Source organism: Saimiri boliviensis, chromosome 8, assembly GCF_048565385.1.
Source record: "Saimiri boliviensis isolate mSaiBol1 chromosome 8, mSaiBol1.pri, whole genome shotgun sequence".
NCBI classification, from domain to species: domain Eukaryota; kingdom Metazoa; phylum Chordata; class Mammalia; order Primates; family Cebidae; genus Saimiri; species Saimiri boliviensis.
In genome coordinates this window covers 26,370,007-26,392,755 of record NC_133456.1, presented here as the reverse complement: position 1 = coordinate 26,392,755, position 22,749 = coordinate 26,370,007, and the positions used below count along the sequence as shown (strand labels likewise).

The 22,749-nt window shown below is 40.0% G+C and overlaps 1 protein-coding gene across 4 annotated transcripts in view; it reads right to left on the bottom strand.

Moving 5' to 3' along the window:
* Positions 1–2,632: 2,632 nt before the first annotated feature.
* OSBPL11 (oxysterol binding protein like 11) overlaps positions 2,633–22,749 on the bottom strand; it is an 86,901-nt gene continuing 66,784 nt past the window's right edge. For 3 of the 4 annotated variants that reach the window (XM_039477592.2, XM_074404200.1, XM_074404199.1), the window contains 3 exons: positions 17,026–17,208; positions 7,922–8,075; positions 2,633–4,330 (listed from right to left, as the gene is read on the bottom strand). In XM_039477592.2, coding sequence (XP_039333526.1) covers positions 4,265–4,330; positions 7,922–8,075; positions 17,026–17,208 — 403 coding nt within the window. In that variant the 3' untranslated portion in view covers positions 2,633–4,264. The other variant, XM_074404198.1, reaches the window with a different exon arrangement.

Sequence of the window (22,749 nt, the reverse complement as noted above, 5' to 3'; positions counted from 1 at the left end):
TATGGAATGGAGAGTGATATGGACAAGGGTGTCATTTTCTCACACAATGAAACTCGCTGAGGATGTTTCTGTAGAAATGAGAAATATGATAACTATATTCAGAATCACAATAACGCAACTGAGCATGGTGGCTCACACCTGTAATCCCAGCACTTTGAGAGGCCAAGGCAGGCGATTCACTTGAGGCCAGGAGTCGAGACAAGCCTAGCCACCATGGCGAAACACTATCCCTACTAAAAATTCAAACATTAGCCAGGCATGGTGGCATGTGCCTATAATCCCAGCTACTCAGGAGGCTGAGGCACGAGAATTGCTTGAACCTGGGAGGCGGAGGTTGCAGTAAGCCGAGATCACGCCTCTGCACTCCATCGTGGCCGACAGAGTGAGATTCTGTCTCAAAAAACAAAACAAACAAACAAAAAACAACACATGCTGGCCAGGCTGATCTCAAACTCCCAACCTCAAGTATTCCACCTGCCTCAGCCTTCCAAAGTGCTGAGATTACAGGCATGAGCCACTATGCCTAGCAATCATTTTTTAAATTAAGAAAATATTAACAAGCAAAAATAAGAAAGTAAAAATATAGCCTTTTCCCTTATTAAGTCCTTCTAAGAATCTGTAGAAGTTAGCTATCAAGTAGTAGACATGCATAGTGGGAGTTAAGCATAGGAATAGAATCGTGTGTTGGGTGAGGAATTCAGTACTACTGGGTGCCTGGCCCAGTACCACTTCTTACTGTTTTTGGTAACAGCCAGGTATTAGAGATAATGATGGCCATAACATAGTGAGTTCAGTAAATCAATACTGATACGCTGTAACTTACCAAAAATACAATATAAAATTACCTTTAGAGGCTTAAAAACTGTCTAACTGGAATATGGAATACAAATATTTTGCAGAAGGTTAATAGTGTCCTCACCATGGGAAAAAAAAATTAAAAGCCCAAATATATGGCTGGAACACTCTCTTTTTGTTAATTCCACTCTTGGACTTTTTTTCTTTTTTTCTTTTTGAGATGCAGTCTCACTGTTGCCCAGGCTGAAGTGCAGTGGCACAATCTTGGCTTACTGTAACCTCTGGCTCCTGGGTTCAAGTGATTCTCCTGCCTCGGCCTCCCAAGTAGCTGGGGCTACAGCCGTATGCCATCACGCCCAGATAATTTTTGTATTTTTGGTAGAGATGGAGTTTGCCATGTCGTCCAAGCTGGTCTCAAACTCCTGACCTCAGGCGATCTACCCGCCTCTGTCTCCCAAAGAGTCGGAATGAGCCACTGTGCCTGGCCTGGTCTTAGACTTCTTTTTAAGACAGAGTCTCGCTCTCTTGCCCAGGCTGGAGTGCAATGGCACAATCTCGGCTCACTGCAACCTCCGCCTCCCGGGTTCAAGCGATTCTCCTGCCTCAGCCTCCAAGTAACTGGGACGACAGGCACTCACCACCACGCCCAGATAATTTTTTTCACCATGTTAGCCAGGATGGTCTCCATCTCCTGACCTCGTGATCCACCCGCCTTGGCCTCCCAAAATGCTGGGATTACAGGCCTGAACCACTGTACCCGGCCACTAAAACTACTAGTTCAATAATTCTTAAAATGGCTCAACAATCCAAAGAAATAAATGGGCACTTTATATGATTTGGCTCTGTGTCCCCACCCAAATATCATCTTGAATTGTACTCCTACAGTTGTGAGAGGGGCCCAGTGGGAGATAATTTGAATCCTGGGGGTGGTTTTCCACATACTGTTCTCATGGTAATGAGTAAGTTTCCTGAGATCTGATGTTTTTATCAGGGTTTCTGCTTTTGCTTATTCCTCATTTTTTTCTGCCTCCCACCATGATTCTGATGCCCCCCAGCCATGTGGAACTTTAAGTCCAATTAAACCTCTTTTTCTTCCCAGTCTCTAGTATGTCTTTGTCTTTATCAGCAGTGTGAAAGTGGATAAATATAGTACTCAAACAGTTCAAATGAAACAAAAATCTCTGGTTTCATTTTATTTTTAAAAATTTTTATTTCTGTTTTAAAGGCTAATCAAGTTAAGCAGTGGGAGCAAGAAGGAAAAAAGAAATTCGTCACTGGGGCTGGGCATGGTAGCTCATACTTGTAATCCCAGTACTTTGGGAGGCTGAGGTGGGAGGACAGCTTGAGCTCAGGAGTTTAAGACCAGTCTGGGCAACATGGCGAGATCCAGTCTATACAAAAAAAGACAAAAATCAGCTGGGTGTGGTGGTGTGTGCCTGTGGTCCCAGCCACTCGGGATACTGAGGTGGGATGATTGCTTTAGCCTGGGAGGTCAAGACTGCAGTGAGCCATGCACTGCACTCCATGGTGGGTGACAGAGTCAGACTCTGTTTCACAACAAACAAAGTAAGAAATCTACAATTGGTTGTGATCAATTAGTTGCAAATGCTACTGCATGCAGATCAACCTGGTCTCATTTTATATTCTTGTTCTATTTCCAGAATATTTATAAGTTAAACATCTTGATTTTTAGAAACTCTTATTAAATTTTACTGCCTAGTTGAATATTCCTACAGGACTTAAACAGAAAATCAATGCCCCTCCCAAATGAACAGAGCAATAACTCTACTGAATATAAACTTTCTATTTCTCTCTATTCATAAAAGAGACAGAAGCATCACCGTTCTCTAGTTTTATTATTTGTCAATTTTCCCAACACAGGAACTGTAACTCATTTTGATATTTTTTTTCAGTGCATTTCACAGCAAAAATGAACAAGGGAATCATTAAAATTGTTGTACACAAACCAACTCTTTTTCTTATAATTTACAATTTGTTGAAAAAATTATTGTTTTGCTGTTTTCATCCTACTAACTTCTTTAACAGAACACAATTTATCAGAGCACAAAGCTTAAACCTCTTATGATGATGCAACAGGCACAGCCATCTAAAACGGCTGATGAACAACAGGTATGTTATACACACTGATTGGAAGACCATGTCAGAAAAAACAGAGTAAGGCACCACTCTTGGGAAATTAAGGTAGCTTGCAGTAACAAGTGTTGAGCACCATAATAAGTAGGTGCTCAATAAATACATGAACGAATGATGAAAGCCATAATTAGCTCTATTCCTTTAATTGCCAGAAATTCTTCAAATGCAACAAAATATTTTTAAAAAGATTTGTACCTGAATACAACTTCCTGATCTTTTTTCCTGATACCTTTTAATTTCATTCTCTTTCTTTAGCATTTAAGTTTCCTCGAAAATTAAAACCATACCTTACATGCATGTTCAGTTACACATTTAAGTTCTGAATTACTGACAAATATGAATAGAATCATTTATTTTAATTTTTAAGAAAGGTAAAATAAAGCATACTTATCCAAAAGGATAATACATAATACTGGATATTAACCTAGAAGAGAAAAAAAAGAAGGAAAAAAGTAACAGTTTTTTCAATATTTGCTGTTTTCTTTAATGCCTTAGTTCTGGAGAAAGGCTAAAATCTCATCATATTGACATGAACACATTTTTAAAAATTGTCTCAAGTGTAATATTTAATAAAACTAGGTACTGAAAAATGTTCTGAAATTTTTCAAGTCAATGTTGTTTTCAAGTATATTAAAATGCTCAGAAGAAAAAATTCTCCATGGTTATAATTCTAATCAATCTATAAATGTACTTTTTAAAAGAGAGTTCCAACAGAGGTGGATAATGGATAAATTCCTCAGACATAGGCACACAGTCTTTTTGAGGAAATAGAATGCCTTTTAACCACAACCTGGTTGATTTTTTTTTAAAACACTGATTTCAGGCACGATGGCTGAATCCACTTCTGGGTCATCTTTCTCCTCCTCTTGGTTGGTTTATAAGAGTAGTGAATACTTCAGTAATGGACAGAAAGAAAGACACGAACTCTCAAACAGAGACTTCACTTTTCACTACAAAGAAATCAAAGTCACCGAGTTCTCATTGTTGTGTGTATCTGCTACCCCTGTGCAAAAATAGGGGATTTAAACTTAATTTTAGGAGCAAGAACTGGATAAAAGATTCATCTACTAATTCAGGTAACAAGTTTAAGATGGTATTGCTCACATCACACGACAGGTTGGTAAGAGGTCCACTGTGTTTCTTTACCACTTTGGTCTTGCTGCAGTATTATGGTGCCCTAGTAGGTACATTCAGGTTTAGCTAGTTTCAGTCTGCCGAATCAGGAAACAGGTCACTCAGTGCAATGACTCCATTCTGGGAGGATTTAGGGTAAACAGAGAAGAACCTCATTTGGTTGAGTTTTAGACAGTATGTGTCACTCTGCTGGTTGTGTTGTTGGAATTATTTTCCAAAGTGGTTTATGATAAACCCAGCCATCTCCCTGAAACAAAAAGATAAAGAATCATCCCTCTAGTATTTCCAAAATCAGTAACCAAAACTAGAAGCAACACCTTCACTGAAACGAAATTCTATTTTCACATTTAAAAAGAGTTTTTGTGGCCTGGCGTAGTGGCTCACGTCTGTAATCCCAGCACTTTGGTGGATCACCTGAGGTCAGAGGTTCAAGACCAGGCTGGGTAATGTGGTGAAACCTTGTCTCTACTAAAAATACAAAATTAGCTAGGTGCGGTGGCACGTGCCTATAATCCCAGCTACTCGGGAGGCTGAGGAAGGAGAATTGCTTGAGCCAGGGAGGCAGAGGTTGAAGTTAGCCGAGATTGCACCACCTCACTCCAGCCTGAGCGAAAGAGCAAGACTGTCTTTAAAAAAAAAAAAAAAAAATAGAGTTTTTGTGAAGGAATAAAATCTCTGGGATTAGAATATCAAACAATGCCTGTGGTTCAGCTAGAATTTAGGTGAGAAGGTATGGTATGGGAGGATCTAGTTTGTGACCCACGAACATTTAATTTTGCAAGAACCATTTGTAGCAATTTCACCAAGACACTACGGATTGAGCCTGACTCACAGAGCTATGGGCAGCAAGTGGAGCAAATGGCCGGGAAGGTACTAACTGTTCTCTCCATCTCCACTGGCATCTCTAATATCTAAGTTCTGGTTTTGTTTTTGTCCTGACTCTGTTACCATTCGATTTCCCAGGTTCCCTTAGAAAGAAGATAATAAAAGAAGACAAAGTTAGAGTCAAAGAGTGAACTAAAGAGGCCGGATGTGGTGGTTCATGCCTGTAATCCCAGCACTTTGAGAGGCAGGTGGATCACTTGAGGTCAGGAGTTTGAGACCAGCCTGGCCAACATGGTGAAACCATCTCTACCAAAAAATACAAAAATTAGCTGGGCGTGGTGGTGGGTGCCTGTAGTCTCAGCTACTCAGGAGGCTGAAGCAGGAGAATCACTTGAACCTGGAAGGAGGAAGTTGCAGTGAGCTGAGATCGTGCCATTGCACTCCAGCCTAGGCAACAGAGTAAGACCCTGTCTCAAAAAAAAAAAAAGCAAGAGTGAACTAAAGACAGGAGAAGAGCATAGTGAGGAAAACAAAGAACTGCTGCAAACGAATAAGGAACACACTAGAGTGGGAATTTCACAGAGTTAAGGCCAGGGTAGTGAAGATTGGAGTTCAGTGTTTACGAGACTAGGCAAAATAGGTCAGATTTGAACCTCTGTCCTTAAGGCCTATGTCTCCTTCAATTTACTATTAAACAACTTTAAGAAAATATATTTACCTTGATTGAAAAATGATTTAAGGCTAGCAATTATTTGGCTCACTGTGACAAGGACTTTCTCCAGAACTAGTCAGGCTCCTTTGACTAAGTAGGCCTTGTCCTTGGCCTCCTAAGCCCAGTTTTAGCAAAGAATCCTGATAAACCAGTTTATTGAAAATGTCACAGCCCTGATATCCAATCAAGCTCCTCTGACCCAACCCTTAATACCTAAGCTCCTCTTAGTAATTTTTTACCTGCTCCCACACCCTGCCTGTGGGCTATAAATCCCCACTTATTACTGCCATATTCAGAACTGAGTTTGATCTCTCTCACCTATTCCATCAGTACTGAATAAAGTTACTTTGCACAGAATAATTCCTCTTTCACAATAGCAACCATTAGGTGCTAATACCATGACCACTCTAAAGCATCTGCTGTACTTCTGTGCCCTGGCATACCACTTAGAAAACCCTGCTTACATCTTATCACCCAAATGGACCCAAATACTTTTATTATATTTATTTTTTTAGAGATGAGTTCTCGCTATGTTGCCCAGTCTGCTCTGGGCTTCACGTGATCTTCCTGCCTTAGCCTCCTGAGTAGCTGGGATTGATTATAGGCCCAAACCACCATGCCCCGCCCAAATGAGCCCAAATCTGAGTCTACATCTCCAGTCTACTGTTCCATCAGGCAGTTACTCAAGACCATCCAGAAATTCACTATTTTAATGGAATAGCCATATCTTGCTACAGTTTTCTGCAACTATCTGTCCAGCATCACAAAGTGTGAAATAAAGATTAAGAGGTAGGTTCTTACTGCCTGTCACATAAGGTATAAATGAAAAGTAGAAAGCTGGCCGGGTGCAGTGGCTCACACCTATAATCCTAGCACTTTGGGAGGCCCAGGTGGGTGGATCACCTGACGTCAGGAGTTTGAGACCAGCCTGGCCAACATGGTGAAACTCCATCTCTACTAAAAATACAAAAATTAGCAGGTGTGGTGGCATGCGCTTGTAATCCCAGCTACTTGGGAGGCTGAGGCAGGAGAATCACTTGAACCTCAGAGGCAGAGGTTGCAGTGAGCAAAGATTGCACCCTTGCATTCCTGCCTAGGTGACAGAGCCAGACTCTGTCTGGGAAAAAAAAAAAAAGTAGAAAGCTTACAGGTCATGTCAGCAGCAAGAATCAGGGTATCCATCTTGTAAAATCTCACTGGTTGTATCTTTTACAGATATAGCTCTCTGCTCTCAGCTTCCAGAGCTCTTTAAAAAAAAAAAAAGAGAGAGAGAGATAGGGTCTTACTATGTTTCCCAGGCCAGAATGCAGTGGTGTAGTCATAGCTCACTGGAGCCTCAAGCTCTTGAGCTCAAGGGATCCTCCTGCCCCAGGCTGCTGAGCAGCTGGGACTACAGACCCATAACACCACGATTGGCCCCAGAGCTCATTTTTAATAATATACAGAGGTTCTTGCTTAGAAACTCTTCTTTCTTAGAATCTGTTCATGGTGTATCTGCCCCTACCCCCAACCCTTTTTTTTTTTGAGTTGGAGTTTCACTCTTATTGCCCAGGCGGGAGTGCAATGGCACAATCTCAGCTCACCGCAACCTCTACCTCCTGGGTTCAAAAGCCATTCTCCTGCTCAGCCTCCCGAGTAGTTGGGATTACAGGCATGCACCACCACACCTGGCTAATTTTTCATATTTTTAGTAGAGATGGGATTTCTCATGTTGGTCAGGCTGGTCTTAAACTCCTGACCTCAAATGATCCATCCAAGTCAGTCTCCCAAAGTGCTATGATTATAGGCGTGAGCCACTGCTCCCAGCTCTTTTTTTTGGGACAGATCACCCAGGCTGGTCTCAAAAACAGTTGGTATTTATATACAGTGTGCTACTTTTAAAAATAAAGATGTATAAGTGGCTGGGCGCGGTGGCTCAAGCCTGTAATCCCAGCACTTTGGGAGGCCGAGGCGGGTGGATCACGAGGTCGAGAGATCGAGACCATCCTGGTCAACATGGTGAAACCCCGTCTCTACTAAAAGTGCAAAAAATTAGCTGGGCATGGTGGCACGTGCCTGTAATCCCAGCTACTCAGGAGGCTGAGGCAGGAGAATTGCCTGAGCCCAGGAGGCGGAGGTTGCGGTGAGCCGAGATCGCGCCATTGCACTCCAGCCTGGGTAACAAGGGCGAAACTCCGTCTCAAAAAAAAAAAAAAAAAAAAAAAAAAAAAGATGTATAAGTGATAGCAATTTAACAAAGCCTAGTAAGCCAAAGTTCTCACCAAGTAGATACGTTTTATATTGAACACATGTACAGCATACCTCTTTAATAAAATATTTGGTTTTCCAAGGTGTGCCTGTTTCAGTACGATGCCTTTCTTCAGTCCTCTGACGTTCTTCCAGGGTACGTTTATGCTCTGTGGCCTTATCAATTTCAGATTCCCTCAGAGAGTCTGTCACATTTTTCCACAATCGCCTGTAATCCAAAAACCACATGTTTTACAAACATTCTTTAAAAGAGATAAAGAGAATCAATACCCTCAAAATTACAGTAATTTTATAAAATAAATAACATTTCCTAAATTACATCTACAATTTCGTGCTTATGAATTCTAAGAACAATGATACTATGCTGCCTGTGGTTATGTCCAGGATGCTGCTGCTTCTGCTTTTTAATTTAAAAAAAAAAAATTGTATTTTTCCAAATTTATAAAATAAGGATTTTTGTTTTTAGAAAACTTAGAAATTAACAAGTAAAAAGAGAAGTAAATTTTCAAAGCTGAAATGTAAGCAAGACCAACTGTGCTTCTGGACATGATGAAATAATGGGGAACACATTTATTTTCCTGCCTTCATCAACCAGGAAACCAGGCAACATATAATAAAATAGTGGTTTTCAGATAATGAGCAGTGTCAAAAGACAGTGCAGGACAGTGATCCTTGAGAAAGGAAACAAATGAGGGGAATTCTCTGAGTGCTCTAACTTACTGCCCAGAGAGTTTCTAGGCCACACACAGGTAGAGGGAAGCTTAACAAATCTCAAGCAAAAAAAACCCAAAAAACAAAAAACAAAAAACAAAAAAAAACCTGCCACAACAATTCTTTAGGGAAAGAACTGTTTGTTGAACAAATGGTGCTGGGAAAACTGGATATACATGTGTAAAAAAATGCAAAACGTTAAAACATAAAACTACCACACAACCCAGCAATTCCACTCCTGGGTATTTACCCAAGAAAAATGAAAATAAATATCCACACAAAGATTTGTAGGAGAATGTTCACAGCAGTATTATTCATCACAGCCCCAAACTGGAAATGTCCATCAACTGGTGAATGGATAGGCAAAATGTGATATATCTATACAGTGCAATACTATTCAGCAACAAAAAGCAATGAACCAGTGATACATGCAATTAATACTTCACAGGGCCAGGCGCGGTGGCTCACACCTGTAATCCCAGCATTTTGGGAGGCCAAGGTAGGCAGATCACGTCAAAAGATAGAGACCATCCTGGCCAACATGGTGAAACCCCATTTCTACTCAAAATACAAAAATTAGCTGGGTGTGGTGGCACACACCTGTAGTCCCAGCTACTCAGGAGGCTGAGGCAGAGGTTTCAGTGAGCTGAGATCATGCCACTGCACTCCAGCCTGGTGACAAAGCAACACTCCATCTCAAAAAAAAAAAAAAAACTTCACGGATGAACCTCAAAAATGTTATACTAAGGAAAGAAGCCAGGAATAAAAGATCACATATTGTATGATTTATATGAAATATCCAGAAAGGGCAAATTTATAGAGACAGAAAGTAAGTTAGTGGTTTTCTGGGCTGGGGGGTAATGGGGGTTAACTGTAAATGAACATGAGGGATCTTACGGTGGGATAAAAAGATTCTAAAACTGATTTAGGGTAATAATTGTACTCCTCAAGAAAGTTACTAGAAATTTTTCTTTCTTTTTTCTTTTTTTTTTTGAGACAGGGTCTCACTGTCACCTAGGTTGGAGTGCGTAGTAGTGCTATCTCAGCTCACTGCAACCTCTGCCTTCTGGGCTCAAGCAATTCTGCCTCAGTTTCCAGAGTAGCTGGGACTACAGGCATGCACCACCACACCTGCCTAATTTTTGTATTTTGAGTAGAGGCAGGGTTTTGCCATATCAGCCAGGCTGGTCTTGAACTCCTGATCTCAAGTGATCTGCCCACCTCAGCCTCCCAAAGTGCTGGCATGAGCCACCAAGCCCAGCCAGACAGTTACTAAAAATCTTTGAATGGTACACCTGAAACAGGTGAATTTTATGATATACAAAATATACTCGGATAAAGTTTTGTTTGGGTTTTTTTCAACAGAGCTGGGGGTCTCACTATGTTACCCACGCTGGTCTCAAATTTCCAGTTCCAGTGATCTTCCTGCCCTGGTCTCCCAAAGTGCTGGGATTACAGGCATGATCCACTACACTTGGCCAAGTTTTTTTTTTTTTTCTTGATACAGGGTCTTGACTCTGTCACCCAGGCTGGAATGCAATCGCATACTCATGGCTCACTGAAGCCTTGACTTCCAGCCTCAGGTGATTCTCCCATCTCAGACTTCTGAGTAGGTAGGACTACAGGTGCACACCACCATGCCTGACTAATTTTTGTAGTTTTTGGGGTTTTGCCACATTGCCCAAATTGGTCTTGAACTCCTGGGCTCAAGCAATCTGTTTCCGTCATCTTCAAAGAGTGCTAGGATTACAGGCATGAACCACTTTGCCCTCAAGTTTTCTTAAAGTGGCAATTTTAATATCAAAGTAAAATTCATCAAGGACTACTACCAGGGATAAAGAAAACATTTCATAATGATTAAGGGTCAATACCTCATGAGGGCTGGGCACAGTAGCTCACCCATGTAATACCAGCACTTTGGGAGGCCAAGGTAGGCAAATCGCTTGAGCCCAGGAGTTTCAGACCAGCCTGGGTAACATGGTGAAACTGTCTCTACAAAAAAATATACAAATTAGCTGGGTCTAGTGGCACGTACCTATAGTCCCAGCTACCTGGGAGGCTGAGATGGGAAGACTGCTTTAGCCTGAAAGGTTAAAGCTGCAGTGAGCCAAGAATTCGCCATGGCACACTAGCTTGGGCATCAGAGACTCTATCTCGAAAAAAAAAAAAAAAAAAAAAAAAACCTCAAAACATCCAGAAGACATAACTCTACTATTACAAAGGTCTTATAATTTAAAGACTTAAGGCTACAGATGTATCTTAATGGCTCCAAAAGGTTTCTTAACACATTTCTGAAAATAAAATATCAAGTTTACTTTAAAAAAATAAGAGATGGTTCAAATATAAAAATAAATTTATATGAACTCTCTATAAGTAAGACATTAAAACAAACAAACAAAAATTTTAAAAAAAACTAAATATAAATACCTGCTCTAATAACAGAACTTCTAATAAAATGAAGAACTTACAGAACTACAAAGCAAAATATTCGATTTTAATTGGTAATTTTAATAACCAATCTCAATAACTAAACTTAATTGATAGAACAAATACACAGAAAATCTGGAAGAATACAGAAGACTAGAAAAATACTGTCAACTCATTTGGCCTGATATTTATAGAACATACTCACCTCAGCCTCCTGAGTAGCTGGGATTATGGGAACATGCTACCACATCCAGCTAATTTTTATATTTTTTGTGGAGACGGAGTTTCGCCATGTTACCCAGGCTGGTCTCAAACTCCTGGGCTCAAGAATACATATTTGTGTCAAGTACACATTAAACATTTACCAAGGCCAGGTGCAGTGGCTCACAAATAATTCTAGCACTTTGGGAGGCTGAAGTGAGTGGATCACTTGAGGCCAGGAGTTTGAGACCAGCATGGCCAGCATGGTGAAACCCCATCTCTACTAAAAATGCCAAAAAATTAGCCACATGTAGTCCCAGCTACTCAAGAGGCTGAGGAAGCATGAGAATCACTTGAACCAGGGTGGCGGAGTTTGCAGTGAGCCAAGATTGCACCACCGCCCTCCCTCCAGCCTGGGTGACAGAGTGAGACACTACTTTGTCTCAAAAAAAAAAAAAGAAAAGGGGGGGGGGAAACATTTACCAAGACAGAACATATTCAGAATCATAGAACATACTCAGAATCATTAAACAAATCTAAATAAATTTAAATTAAAATCATACAAAGTATATTCTTTGACCAAAATGAAACTAAGTTAGAAAAAAATAATGGAAAGATAGCTGGAAAATCTCTAAACATTTAGAAATTATCAACACATTTGTAAATAAGTTCATGAGTTAAAAAAAAAAACCCACAAAGGAAATCAGAAAATATTTTGAAATGAAAACACATAAAAAGTCGTTGAATAGAAAAGAACAGTCCTTAGAGGAAAATTTATAGCATTAAACATTTAGGAAAGAAGAAAAATCGATGACCTAAACCAGGGATTAAACTATGGCCACTGCACATTTTTATAAATACATTTTTATTGCAATGTAACAATGTCTAACCATTGACTTACTGTCTATGGATGTTTCATGTTACAATGGCAGAGTTAAGCAGCTTTGGCAGAGACTATTTGGTCCACTAAGGTTAAAAGATTTATTGTCTGGACTTTTACAGAAAAAGTTTGCTGACTGACTCCTGACCTAAGCTTCCATTTTAAGAAATCAGAAAAAAGAATAGTAAGTGATTTACATGTAAGGGGGAAAAAAGGAAATTTTATAAAAGAGCAAAATTCAATGAGAAAGAAAACAAAAACAGACTAAATCAGTGAAGCCAAAATCTGGTTCTTTTAGTAAAATTAATAAACCTTTAGTCACACTGATTAGAAAAAAAGGTATTACAAATTAAGGAATAAGCATGGGAACATCACTACAGATCCTACACAGATTTTTTAAAAAGGTAATATTAGGAATTATATGATGGTAAATTTGACAAATTAGCTGAAATGAACCAATTCTTTAAAGGACACAAACTACCAAAGCTCATTGAAGAAACAGAAAACCTTAATGGCCCTATATATTAAACATGTAATTTGTAATTCAAAATTTTCCCTAAAGAAAAGAACTGGGCAATATCCCTCATGTATATAGAAACTATAAAATTCATTACAAAATGTTAGCAAATAAAATTCAGAAGCATATCTTCTCTTTTTTTTTTTTGAGACAGAGTTTTGCTCTGTCACCCAGGCTGGAGCGTAGTGATGTGATCGTGGCTCATTGATTCTCTTGCCTCAGCCTCCCAAGTAGCTGGGATTACAGATGTGCACCACACACCCAGCTGATTTTTAAAAAATTTTTTAGTAGAAATGGGGTTTCTCCATGTTGATCAGGCTGGTCTCGAACTCCTGACCTTAGGTTCTCTGCCCACCTCAGCCTCCCAGAGTGCTGGGATTGCAGGTGTGCTTGAGCCACTACCAGCCCAGATTTTTCTTATATATGCTTTAACTGAAACAATGTATCACAGTAGATTGAATGTATGGGCAAATAAAGAGATGCTTCTGGGCCAGGTGGTAGCTCATGCCTGTGATCACAGCATGTTGGGAGCCCAAGGTGGATGTGTCACTTGAGGTCAGGAGTTCAAGAGTAGCCTGGCCAACTTGGTGAAGCCCCGTCTCTACTAAAAATACAAAAATCAGCCAGGCATCTCTACTAAAAATACAAAAATCAACCAGGCATGGTGCCACATGCTTATAGTCCCAGCTACTTGTAAGAGGCTGTGGCACAAGAATCGCTTGAATCCAAGAGGCAGAGGTTGCAGTCAGCCGAGATTGTGCCATTGCACTCCAACCTGGGTGACAATGTGAGATTCCGTCTCAAAAAAAAAGAAAAGAAAAGAAAAGAAAAATCTGGCCTAATACAGATAGTGTGAAAAGAGAAGAATATTTTAACAAAGTTTTCAAATAATTCAATTGTTTCATAATGTATTAAAATTCAACAAGTGGTAATTTTAAAAAGTGGTAATTGCAATGTGGAAAATTAAGAATGTCAATTATTTTTTCAAATAATTTATATGGAAATCTACGCATCTAATGTGCACCCTGAATGGCTCATTTATCCATGCATGATTCTGTAAGATCATGCATCAGTCACTTGCAAAATACTGGTTCAATGAGTTATGCAGATCTTTCCGATGTTGACATATTTCATTATCTAATTTTTTTTTTTTTTTTTTTGAGACAGAGTTTCGCTCTTGTTACCCAGGCTGGAGTGCAATGGCACGATCTCGGCTCACCGCAACCTCCGCCTCCTGGGTTCAGGCAATTCTCCTGCCTCAGCCTCCTGAGTAGCTGGGATTACAGGCACGCGCCACCATGCCCAGCTAAGTTTTTGTATTTTTAGTAGAGACAGGGTTTCACCTTGTTGACCAGGACGGTCTCGATCTGTTGACCTCGTGATCCACCCGCCTCAGCCTCCCAAAGTGCTGGGATTACAGGCTTGAGCCACCGCGCCCGGCTTCATTATCTAATATTTTTAAAAATCACATTCAATAATATCACCACCAAGTTCACCAGATAACTCTAGCTTTCAAGCTCATGGTGCCAGATAACATTTTCTAAAATTCTAACTTTGCCTTGAAGCTCAAATCTTATTATTAGTAACAAATAATGTCAATTGTTTTTCTTGAAGTGTCACATTCAGGTCTTTCATTTACAAGTAAAATGTCTACTCTACCCAATTTTGAAATTAGAATAACCATAGTTTGTCTGTCAGTCATTCTTTTAAGTAAACATGGTATTTCATGAACAAAGTGATCAGTTCTGCTTGTGAATCAAACAATTATACAAGTGCTCTTCCTCCAGATAACCACCGTATTTCTTCAGTAGCCAGCACAAATGCTTACATGTACTCCAATCTGTCATACAGAATACTAATAAGATGTACTCAGCCAGGCATGGTAGTTCGCGCCTATACTCCCAGCACTTTGGGAGGCTGAAGCAGGAGGATTTCTTAAGGTCAGGAGTTCACGACCAGCCTGGACAACATGGTGAAACCCTGTCTCTACCAAAAATACAAAAAATTAGCCAGGCATGTAGTTGATGCCTGCAGTCCCAGCTACTCAGAAGGCTGAGGCAGAAGGATCACTTGAACCCAGGAGGTGGAGGTTGCAATGAGTTGAGATCGTGCCACCACACTCCAGCTTGGGCGACAGGGTAAGACCCTGTCTCAAAACAGACAAACAAAAAAACATGTCCTCAGTGGTCCAGATTTAATAAAACTAATAATTTCTATTGCTTTTTCAAGGATGTCTTAAGAGAAAGTGGCATGAGAGTATGAGAGTACAGGGCAGTGAAGAACATAACGACTGCCTGTGACGTTTGGTGCCATTGCCTAGATTAGTCCTAAGGTCCACCAGTGCTACCCGCAGCATTCCTTTTACACCATCATAAGAGCCCACAGGGTGAAAAATGGCAAATAACATCTCAGTATTATCATAAAAAAATTGTGAACCTGCGGATGCCCTGAAAAGGTCTCAAGAACCTAATGGGGGTCTGTAAAGCAAACTTTGAGACCTTCTCCTTAGGATAAATCCCTAAAAGAATTCTTTAAAAATTCATTATTGCTGTATTTTTTGACCCACTCTGAATGTTTGAATGTGGACATTTAATCCCTTTGACACCTAGTTAAAAACTGTTTGGTTCTATTTATGTGATCTTAACGTAAGATGTTTAGTGGTTCCCTGTATTTCCTTTTTTTTTTCTATTTTTAATTGATAAGAGTAATAATCCCTCACAATATAAAATTTAAACAGTACAAAGAGGAATCTTTTTTTTTTTTTTTTTTTTGAGACAGAGTTTCGCTCTTGTTACCCAGGCTGGAGTGCAATGGCGCGATCTCGGCTCACCGCAACCTCCGCCTCCTGGGTTCAGGCAATTCTCCTGCCTCAACCTCCTGAGTAGCTGGAATTACAGGCACGTGCCACCATGCCCAGCTAAATTTTTGTATTTTTTTTTAGTAGAGACGGGGTTTCACCATGTTGACCCGGATGGTCTCGATCTCTTGACCTCGTGATCCACCCGCCTCAGCCTCCCAAAGTGCTGGGATTACAGGCTTGAGCCACCGTGCCCGGCCCCAAAGAGGAATCTTGTAAAAATTAAGTCTCTTTTCTATTCCAGATCCCAGTACTCCTTTCCAGAAGCAACCACTGTCAACACATTTTGGAAGCTGTACTTTATTTATTTATTTATTTATTTATTTATTTTGAGATGGAGTTTCGCTCTTGTTACCCAGGCTGGAGTGCAATGGCGCGATCTCGGCTCACCACAACCTCCGCCTTCTGGGCTCAGGCAATTCTCCTGCCTCAGCCTCCTGAGTAGCTGGGATTACAGGCATGCGCCACCATGCCCAGCTACTTTTTTGTATTTTTAGTAGAGACAGGGTTTCACCATGTTGACCAGGATGGTCTCGATCTCTCGACCTCGTGATCCACCCGCCTCGGCCTCCCAAAGTGCTGGGATTACAGGCTTGAGCCACCACGCCCGGCCCTGGAAGCTGTACTTTATTAACACATTTAGATCCGCTTTATTTTTTAAGGCCTATGACACATACTACCAAAATACTCTCTCTGCAGATTATACTGGTTTCCAACATCTAATCAGCAGTATGAAAATGCCCATTTGCTCACACCTTTTCCCCAAAGAGGTATTATTTTAAAAACTAATTTGTCTTATGGTTTAATCTGTACCTTTGAATTCTGATTACCCTAAATAATTTTTCACTTCCTTGGCTGACCAGACGTTCCTTCATTCATGTACTACCTCTTTTTTTTTTTTTTTTTTTTTTTTTTTTTGAGACGGAGTTTTGCTCTTGTTACCCAGGCTGGAGTGCAATGGCGCCATCTCGGCTCACTGCAACCTCCGCCCCCTGGGTTCAGGCAATTCTCCTGCCTCAGCCTCCTGAGTAGCTGGGATTACAGGCACGTGCCACCATGCCCAGCTAATTTTTTGTATTTTTAGTAGAGACGGGGTTTCACCATGTTGACCAGGATGGTCTCGATCTCTTGACCTCGTGATCCACCCGCCTCGGCCTCCCAAAGTGCTGGGATTACAGGCGTGAGCCACCGCGCCCGGCCTTCATGTACTACCTCTTTACATCCTTTGCCCATTTTCTTGTATTGGGGTGTCTGCCTTTTTTTAATAATTTAACAAAATTTTTTATGATAAAGTTTTTATGATATAGACAGTAATTCTTTGACAGTAAATATTTTAAATATTTTTGCTCCATTTACAGTGCTTGGCTTTTACTAAAATGTGACTGTATATCATATAATCTCACAGCTGGCAAGGGGTTTAACATCAGACTAGACTAACGCTTTCGATTTACAAAGCTGATGCAAACTGGTGATGTGATTTGCCCAAGGTCACCAGTTAGTGAAAAGGCTTAGATTAAGATTCAGAGCTTCTGACTCTTTCCTGGATGGATGCAAGGATGACGTACCTGGATTCAAAGGGATCCTGCTTCTCCAGAGGTCTCACTCTTTTCTTGGTCACTGCCAATTTAGTCAAGTCCACATACTTTGTCTCTCCATTGCTATAGGTGAACTCAAGAACACTATTCCATTCCCCTTGCACTCTGCATACCACAGTGTTGGTGATGTTGTGCTTTACTTCAGCTGTAACCCTAGAAGCAGAGAGAAAAGAAAGATATGATCTAATAAGTGATACCATGTTTGCTTCTTAGATCTGAAACTCAAGAACATACCCTGTGGATCCTGTTGAAATTAGCTATACACCTCACTTCGACATGTCAGTGCTAAAGTTAGATTATTTGTATGTCCAGTGACAGCTTCCTTCATAATTTGTTCAAATAATATCAATTTTAATCTTTAGAAAAAATGCCAGGAGCTACAAACAAAACTATTACAATATTAAAACTAAATAGAAATATGAAAATATCAATCGTTTCTTTATTACAGTCTAAAAATGTTACAAAATTACAATCTATTTAACTTCTTTTTTCTATTTATTGAAATATTTGGCATTCCTACATTTGAAGTTCTGGATACATCAATCCTGTTTAAACTACATAAGCCTAATTTTAAATTTAGAAACCACACAAAACAATGATATAGAAAAATATAAAAGAATACATAAAAATATTTAAAATTATCTTGCTAAAAGAGAACAATTAAAAGAGCACTGGTATACAAAAGCTATCATCACCATAGAACTCAGAGAAACCTTAAACACTACTGCTATTGAAGTTTAATAAAGAGTCACCATAGCCATATATATAAAATAGCCATATATATGGCTGTTTAAGTCAACATAGCTGTATTGATGCAGCACAAATACATGAATAGAAACAGGATAGGAATAGGAACGGGTGTAATTATTATTATTTTTGAGACAGAGTCCTGTTCTGTCACCCAGGCTGGAGTGCAATGGTGTGATCTTGGCTCACTGTAACCTCCACCTTCCAGGTTAAAGTGATTCTCCTGCTTCAGCCTCCCAAGTAGCTGGAGTAGCTGGGCTTACAGGTGTGCATCATCCTGCCTGGCTAATTTTTGTATTTTTAGTAGAGACGGGGTTTCACTATGTTGGCCAGGCTGGTCTTAAACTGCTGACCTCACATGATCCGCCTGCCTCAGCCTTCCAAAGTGTTGGGATTACAGGTGTGAGCCATCGTGCCTGGCCTGTAATTATTTTTAGTGAAGTATTTTATGTTCACTATAGGACACAGATAACAACAAGGGCAGATTAGATAGAGGTTCAGAACTTAGGGAATGATGTTAGGGTCTAATCAGTGTGCCAGAGAATATGGCTTATCTAGATTTAAAAAAAATCCAAAAGACTGAAGCCTAGAGGTTTAAGTGACAGTTCAGGAATCTCAAGTAGCATTTTTCTGGCATAAGCTAAGGGACCAAGAAGGACAAAGTAGAATTCAGGGAGTCCAGTTTCAGCTTTTGCAGTAAAGGTCTGTAAACTTAGTTCAAGGGAGAGGTGTACGGAGCCCAATAACCAAATTATTTATAAGCCAGATCTCTGGAGTATCAGAGCAAATCAAACATTCAAAATCAAGAGTTAAGAGTAACTTTATATACTAAAAATACAAAAAATTAGCTGGGCATGGTGGGACAGCCTGTAATCTCAGCTACTTAGGAGGTTGAGGCACAAGAATTGCTTGAACCCAGGAGGCAAAGGTTGCAGTGAGCCAGGACTGTACCACTGCACTCCAGCCTGGGCGACAGAGGAAGACTCTGTCTCAAAAAAAAAGAGTGGTTGTAGCTCACTGGACACAAAGAACACCATGACTATTGGTCAGCTTGATTAGAACCATGGAGGGAACTACTCTGGGTTATGCCTCAAAGTATAATACACACTTAAATAATTGCCCTGCTAAGGGACTCTTGCCAGTGTGAATGTTTCTTGTGAGGTCATTGCATGCTTTCTCTCTGATCCCACTTGCCAACATCCTTCCCTTCCTTGAAAATTTATCTCTACCAAACAGGATATGAGGAAGCGACACTGAACATTTATTTAGTCCATTTCCCATCCACATATACCCAGAACTATATTCTAAGATAATCAGTTCCTCACTTGATCTTTCTTTTACTGCCACAGCACATCTCTCAAGTTATTGTTATCTCCCATGAAGCTTTCCAGTGAGCAATCTTAGGGTCCTGTTCATGACTGCTGGGTTATACAGGGTTCGTATTGTTTACAGCAGCTATACAGCAAAAACAGCATGAAGCGAAATGAGGCAGGGGACAGGAATCACATACACTACAGGCAGGCCATGAGAAGCTTGCAAAGGAGTACAAGGAGGAAGAAGGCCTCATCACTTTGCTTATAACAATTCTTTAAAACAGTCTAAGGTGACCAGCACACTTCTTCTATAAAGGACCAGAAAGTAAATATCTTAGGATTCTCAGGCCAGACAGTCTCTGTTAAAACTACTTGACTTTCTCACTGCAGCATGAAAGCAGATAGAAACAAGTACATGAATGGGTATGGCTGTGTTCCAATAAAGTTTAATGTATAAAAACAGGTGTCACTAATGGCCTGAGCTCTTTACTTACATTGTATGTCCTCAGGGAACTGATCACACAGTAATGTTATTATTGGTTTGCCATCCTGGCCCCTCCCCCAGTCTGTAAGCTCTTTAAAAGGCATGGAATGGGTCTCATCTCTACATCCCCAGTTAGCACTTAGCAAAGTGTCTGAATAAGCACTTAATAAATGTTGCCTGAATTAATGAATGAGAAAACTAAACCTCAATTATACTATCTTATTCTACTATGTAGAGTAAGAGTCAGCAAAAGCATACATACACAAGAGGATGCCCATGTGTGCACGGAGGGGAAGTTAACATTTTTTGAACATTTAAAATATGCTTGGCATTTTACATAAATTAACTTATTTGTCAAGCCTTGTGACTATCCCATTTCGGTAGATGAAAAAACAAAGGCTCAAAAATTTAGGTAAGGTGCCCCAAATATCTCTCTCTCTCTTGATCAAGCCATCCACCTGCCTCAATCTCCTTAGCAGCAGGAACTACAGGCATGTGCCATCATGCTTAGCTAGCTTTTTTATTTTTATTCTTGTAGGGACTGTGTCTCACTATGTTGCCCAAGCTGTTACTAAACTCCCGGGTTGAAGTGATCCTACCACCTCAGCTTCCCAAAGTGCTGAGATTACAGGTGTGAGCCACTGTACCTGGCCCCCAAATCTTATAGTTAGTAAATAACAGAGGCAGGATTTGAATACATGTCTAATGAACTCCAAAGCTCAAGTTCTTCCCAATACTTCTAGGTACAAATTTCCTTAAAACAACCTAACCTGAGGCCTGACACTACCATTATTTTGTAGCTATGATATACAAATAAAAATTAGGTACTTCAGAGAAGTATTTTATGGGACTAAAGAAAACTGAGAAAGTAACCCAAAGAAATAAACTTCTGCTCAGATTCTAATCTGTCATTCCACTTACACGCATCAGCATGTATTTCCTACACAAACAGAAGATACAAAGGCGGAGCTTAGGAATTTAGGAAGTAAAAGCTTATACCAAACTACTGTAGGACAGGTACATTTAAAAAGTTACACTAATGATGAACACAAAGCAAAAGAAGTTAGGTTATGGAAAGTGATTCTTAATCTTGGGGAAATTCTAAAATAATTGATAGCTCTTTAAAAACTTGCCTGGTAAGAGTGGAAAGGAAATGGTTATTGGATCAGATAGACCAGTTCTGCTGAGGGTCTTAAAGAGTCTCAATTTTCTCATCTATAAAACTAATACCCCTCCTTTATATGGCTACTAAGATTTTTTTTTTTTTTTTTTTTTTTTTTTGAGACAGAGTTTCACTCTGTCGTCCAGGCTGGAGTGCAATGGCATGATCTTGGCTCACTGCAAGAGTGATTCTCATGTCTCAGCCTCTCCAATAGCTGGGATTACAGGTGTACGCCACTGCACCCAGAAAATTTTTGTATTTTTAGTAGAGACGGCATTTCATCACGTTGTGCAGGCTGGTCTTGAACTCCTGACCTCAAGTGATCCATCCGCCTCAGCCTCCTGAAGTACTGGGATTAAAGGTGTGAGACACTTCGCCCTACCTAGTCACATATTTCAGATAATATTTATAAAAACACTTATTTACCTGTTTTAAGTAAATTTTTAAATGTGACCATCAGTAGTACACAAGAAGTTAAAGCTGTTATCAAAAACTCTAGTTTCACTGGAATATGTCAATTTGACATATCGTCAGTCCCTGCTAAGCTTTGTGTCTCAAAGCAGTCATTTTGGCTGGGTGAGTTGGCTCACACCTGTAATCCCAGCACTTTGGGAGTCCAAGGTGGGTAGATTACTTAAGGTCAGGAGTTCAAGACCAGCATGGTCAAGATGGTGAAATCCCATCTCTACTAAAAATACAAAAAATAGTCGGGCATCATAGTACATGTCTGTAATCCCAGCTATTTGAGATGCTGGGGCAGGAGAATCTCTTGAACCTGGTAGGCAGAAGTTGCAGTGAGCTGAGACTGTACCACTGCACTCCAGCCTGGGTGACATAGCAAGATTCCATCTCAAAAATATAAATAAATAAATTAAATACATACATAAGTAAATGTAACAATTTCATTATCTCTTTTGTCCAACAATAACTGAATTATTAATTTATCTGGGACTATCATTGATCCATTATGACTGAGGCAATTGAAAGGCCGTCTTAAAAAATATTTCTGGCCGGGCGCGGTGGCTCAAGCCTGTAATCCCAGCACTTTGGGAGGCCGAGGCGGGTGGATCACGAGGTCAAGAGATCGAGACCATCCCGGTCAACACAGTGAAACCCCGTCTCTACTAAAAATACAAAAAATTAGCTGTGCATGGTGGCACGTGCCTGTAATCCCAGCTACTCGGGAGGCTGAGGCAGGAGAATTGCCTGAACCCAGGAGGTGGAGGTTGCGGTGAGCCGAGATCGCGCCATTGCACTCCAGCCTGGGTAACAAGAGCGAAACTCTGTCTCAAAAAAAAAAAAAAAAAAAATTTCTAACACAGAAATCTAAGATTTCAACAAAGCACTTGCCTAGGCATTTGAACAGATCAGAATTTTCTCCTTGACAAAATCATTGCCTCTCTCCACAACTCAGGCTTATGGAAATGAGATGCGGTGAGAATGCAATTAAAATTTTATTTTCAAAGAAAAAAAGTTTTCTTGACTAAAGCCACAACATCTCAAGTATGTACATCTTGCATCAATAAATGACATAGAATACAGAATATGCTGCCCTTAAGACAGTTGGCAAAGGGCTAAATCTTAAATTGTTATCCCATTCATCTCTAAAGTGAGAATAATTGATAAATAATAAAATATATGCATTCTCGCTTTTTAAAGACTTGACAAGTCAGCCTTTTAGATTTTCTAGACCCTGTCTCTAGAGCTCCCTGAGATACCAGAAAAACACTGGTTACGTTAACTTAGCTTCAAATAGAAAATATTGACTGAAAGTTAGCTTTGGGTTTCATTCATGGTATATACAAGTAATTCACATTAAGGATAATTACATTTTATGGAGAGCTACTGAAGAAGACACCGTCTATTATGTTATTCGATGTCACTACGTAAGAACACATGCAACAAATCCCTTTAGAATTTAGTGCCAGGAAAATAGTTTGTCTATCTTGAAAAAGTGATATGCTTCCTTTATCAGACAATGGGAAGTA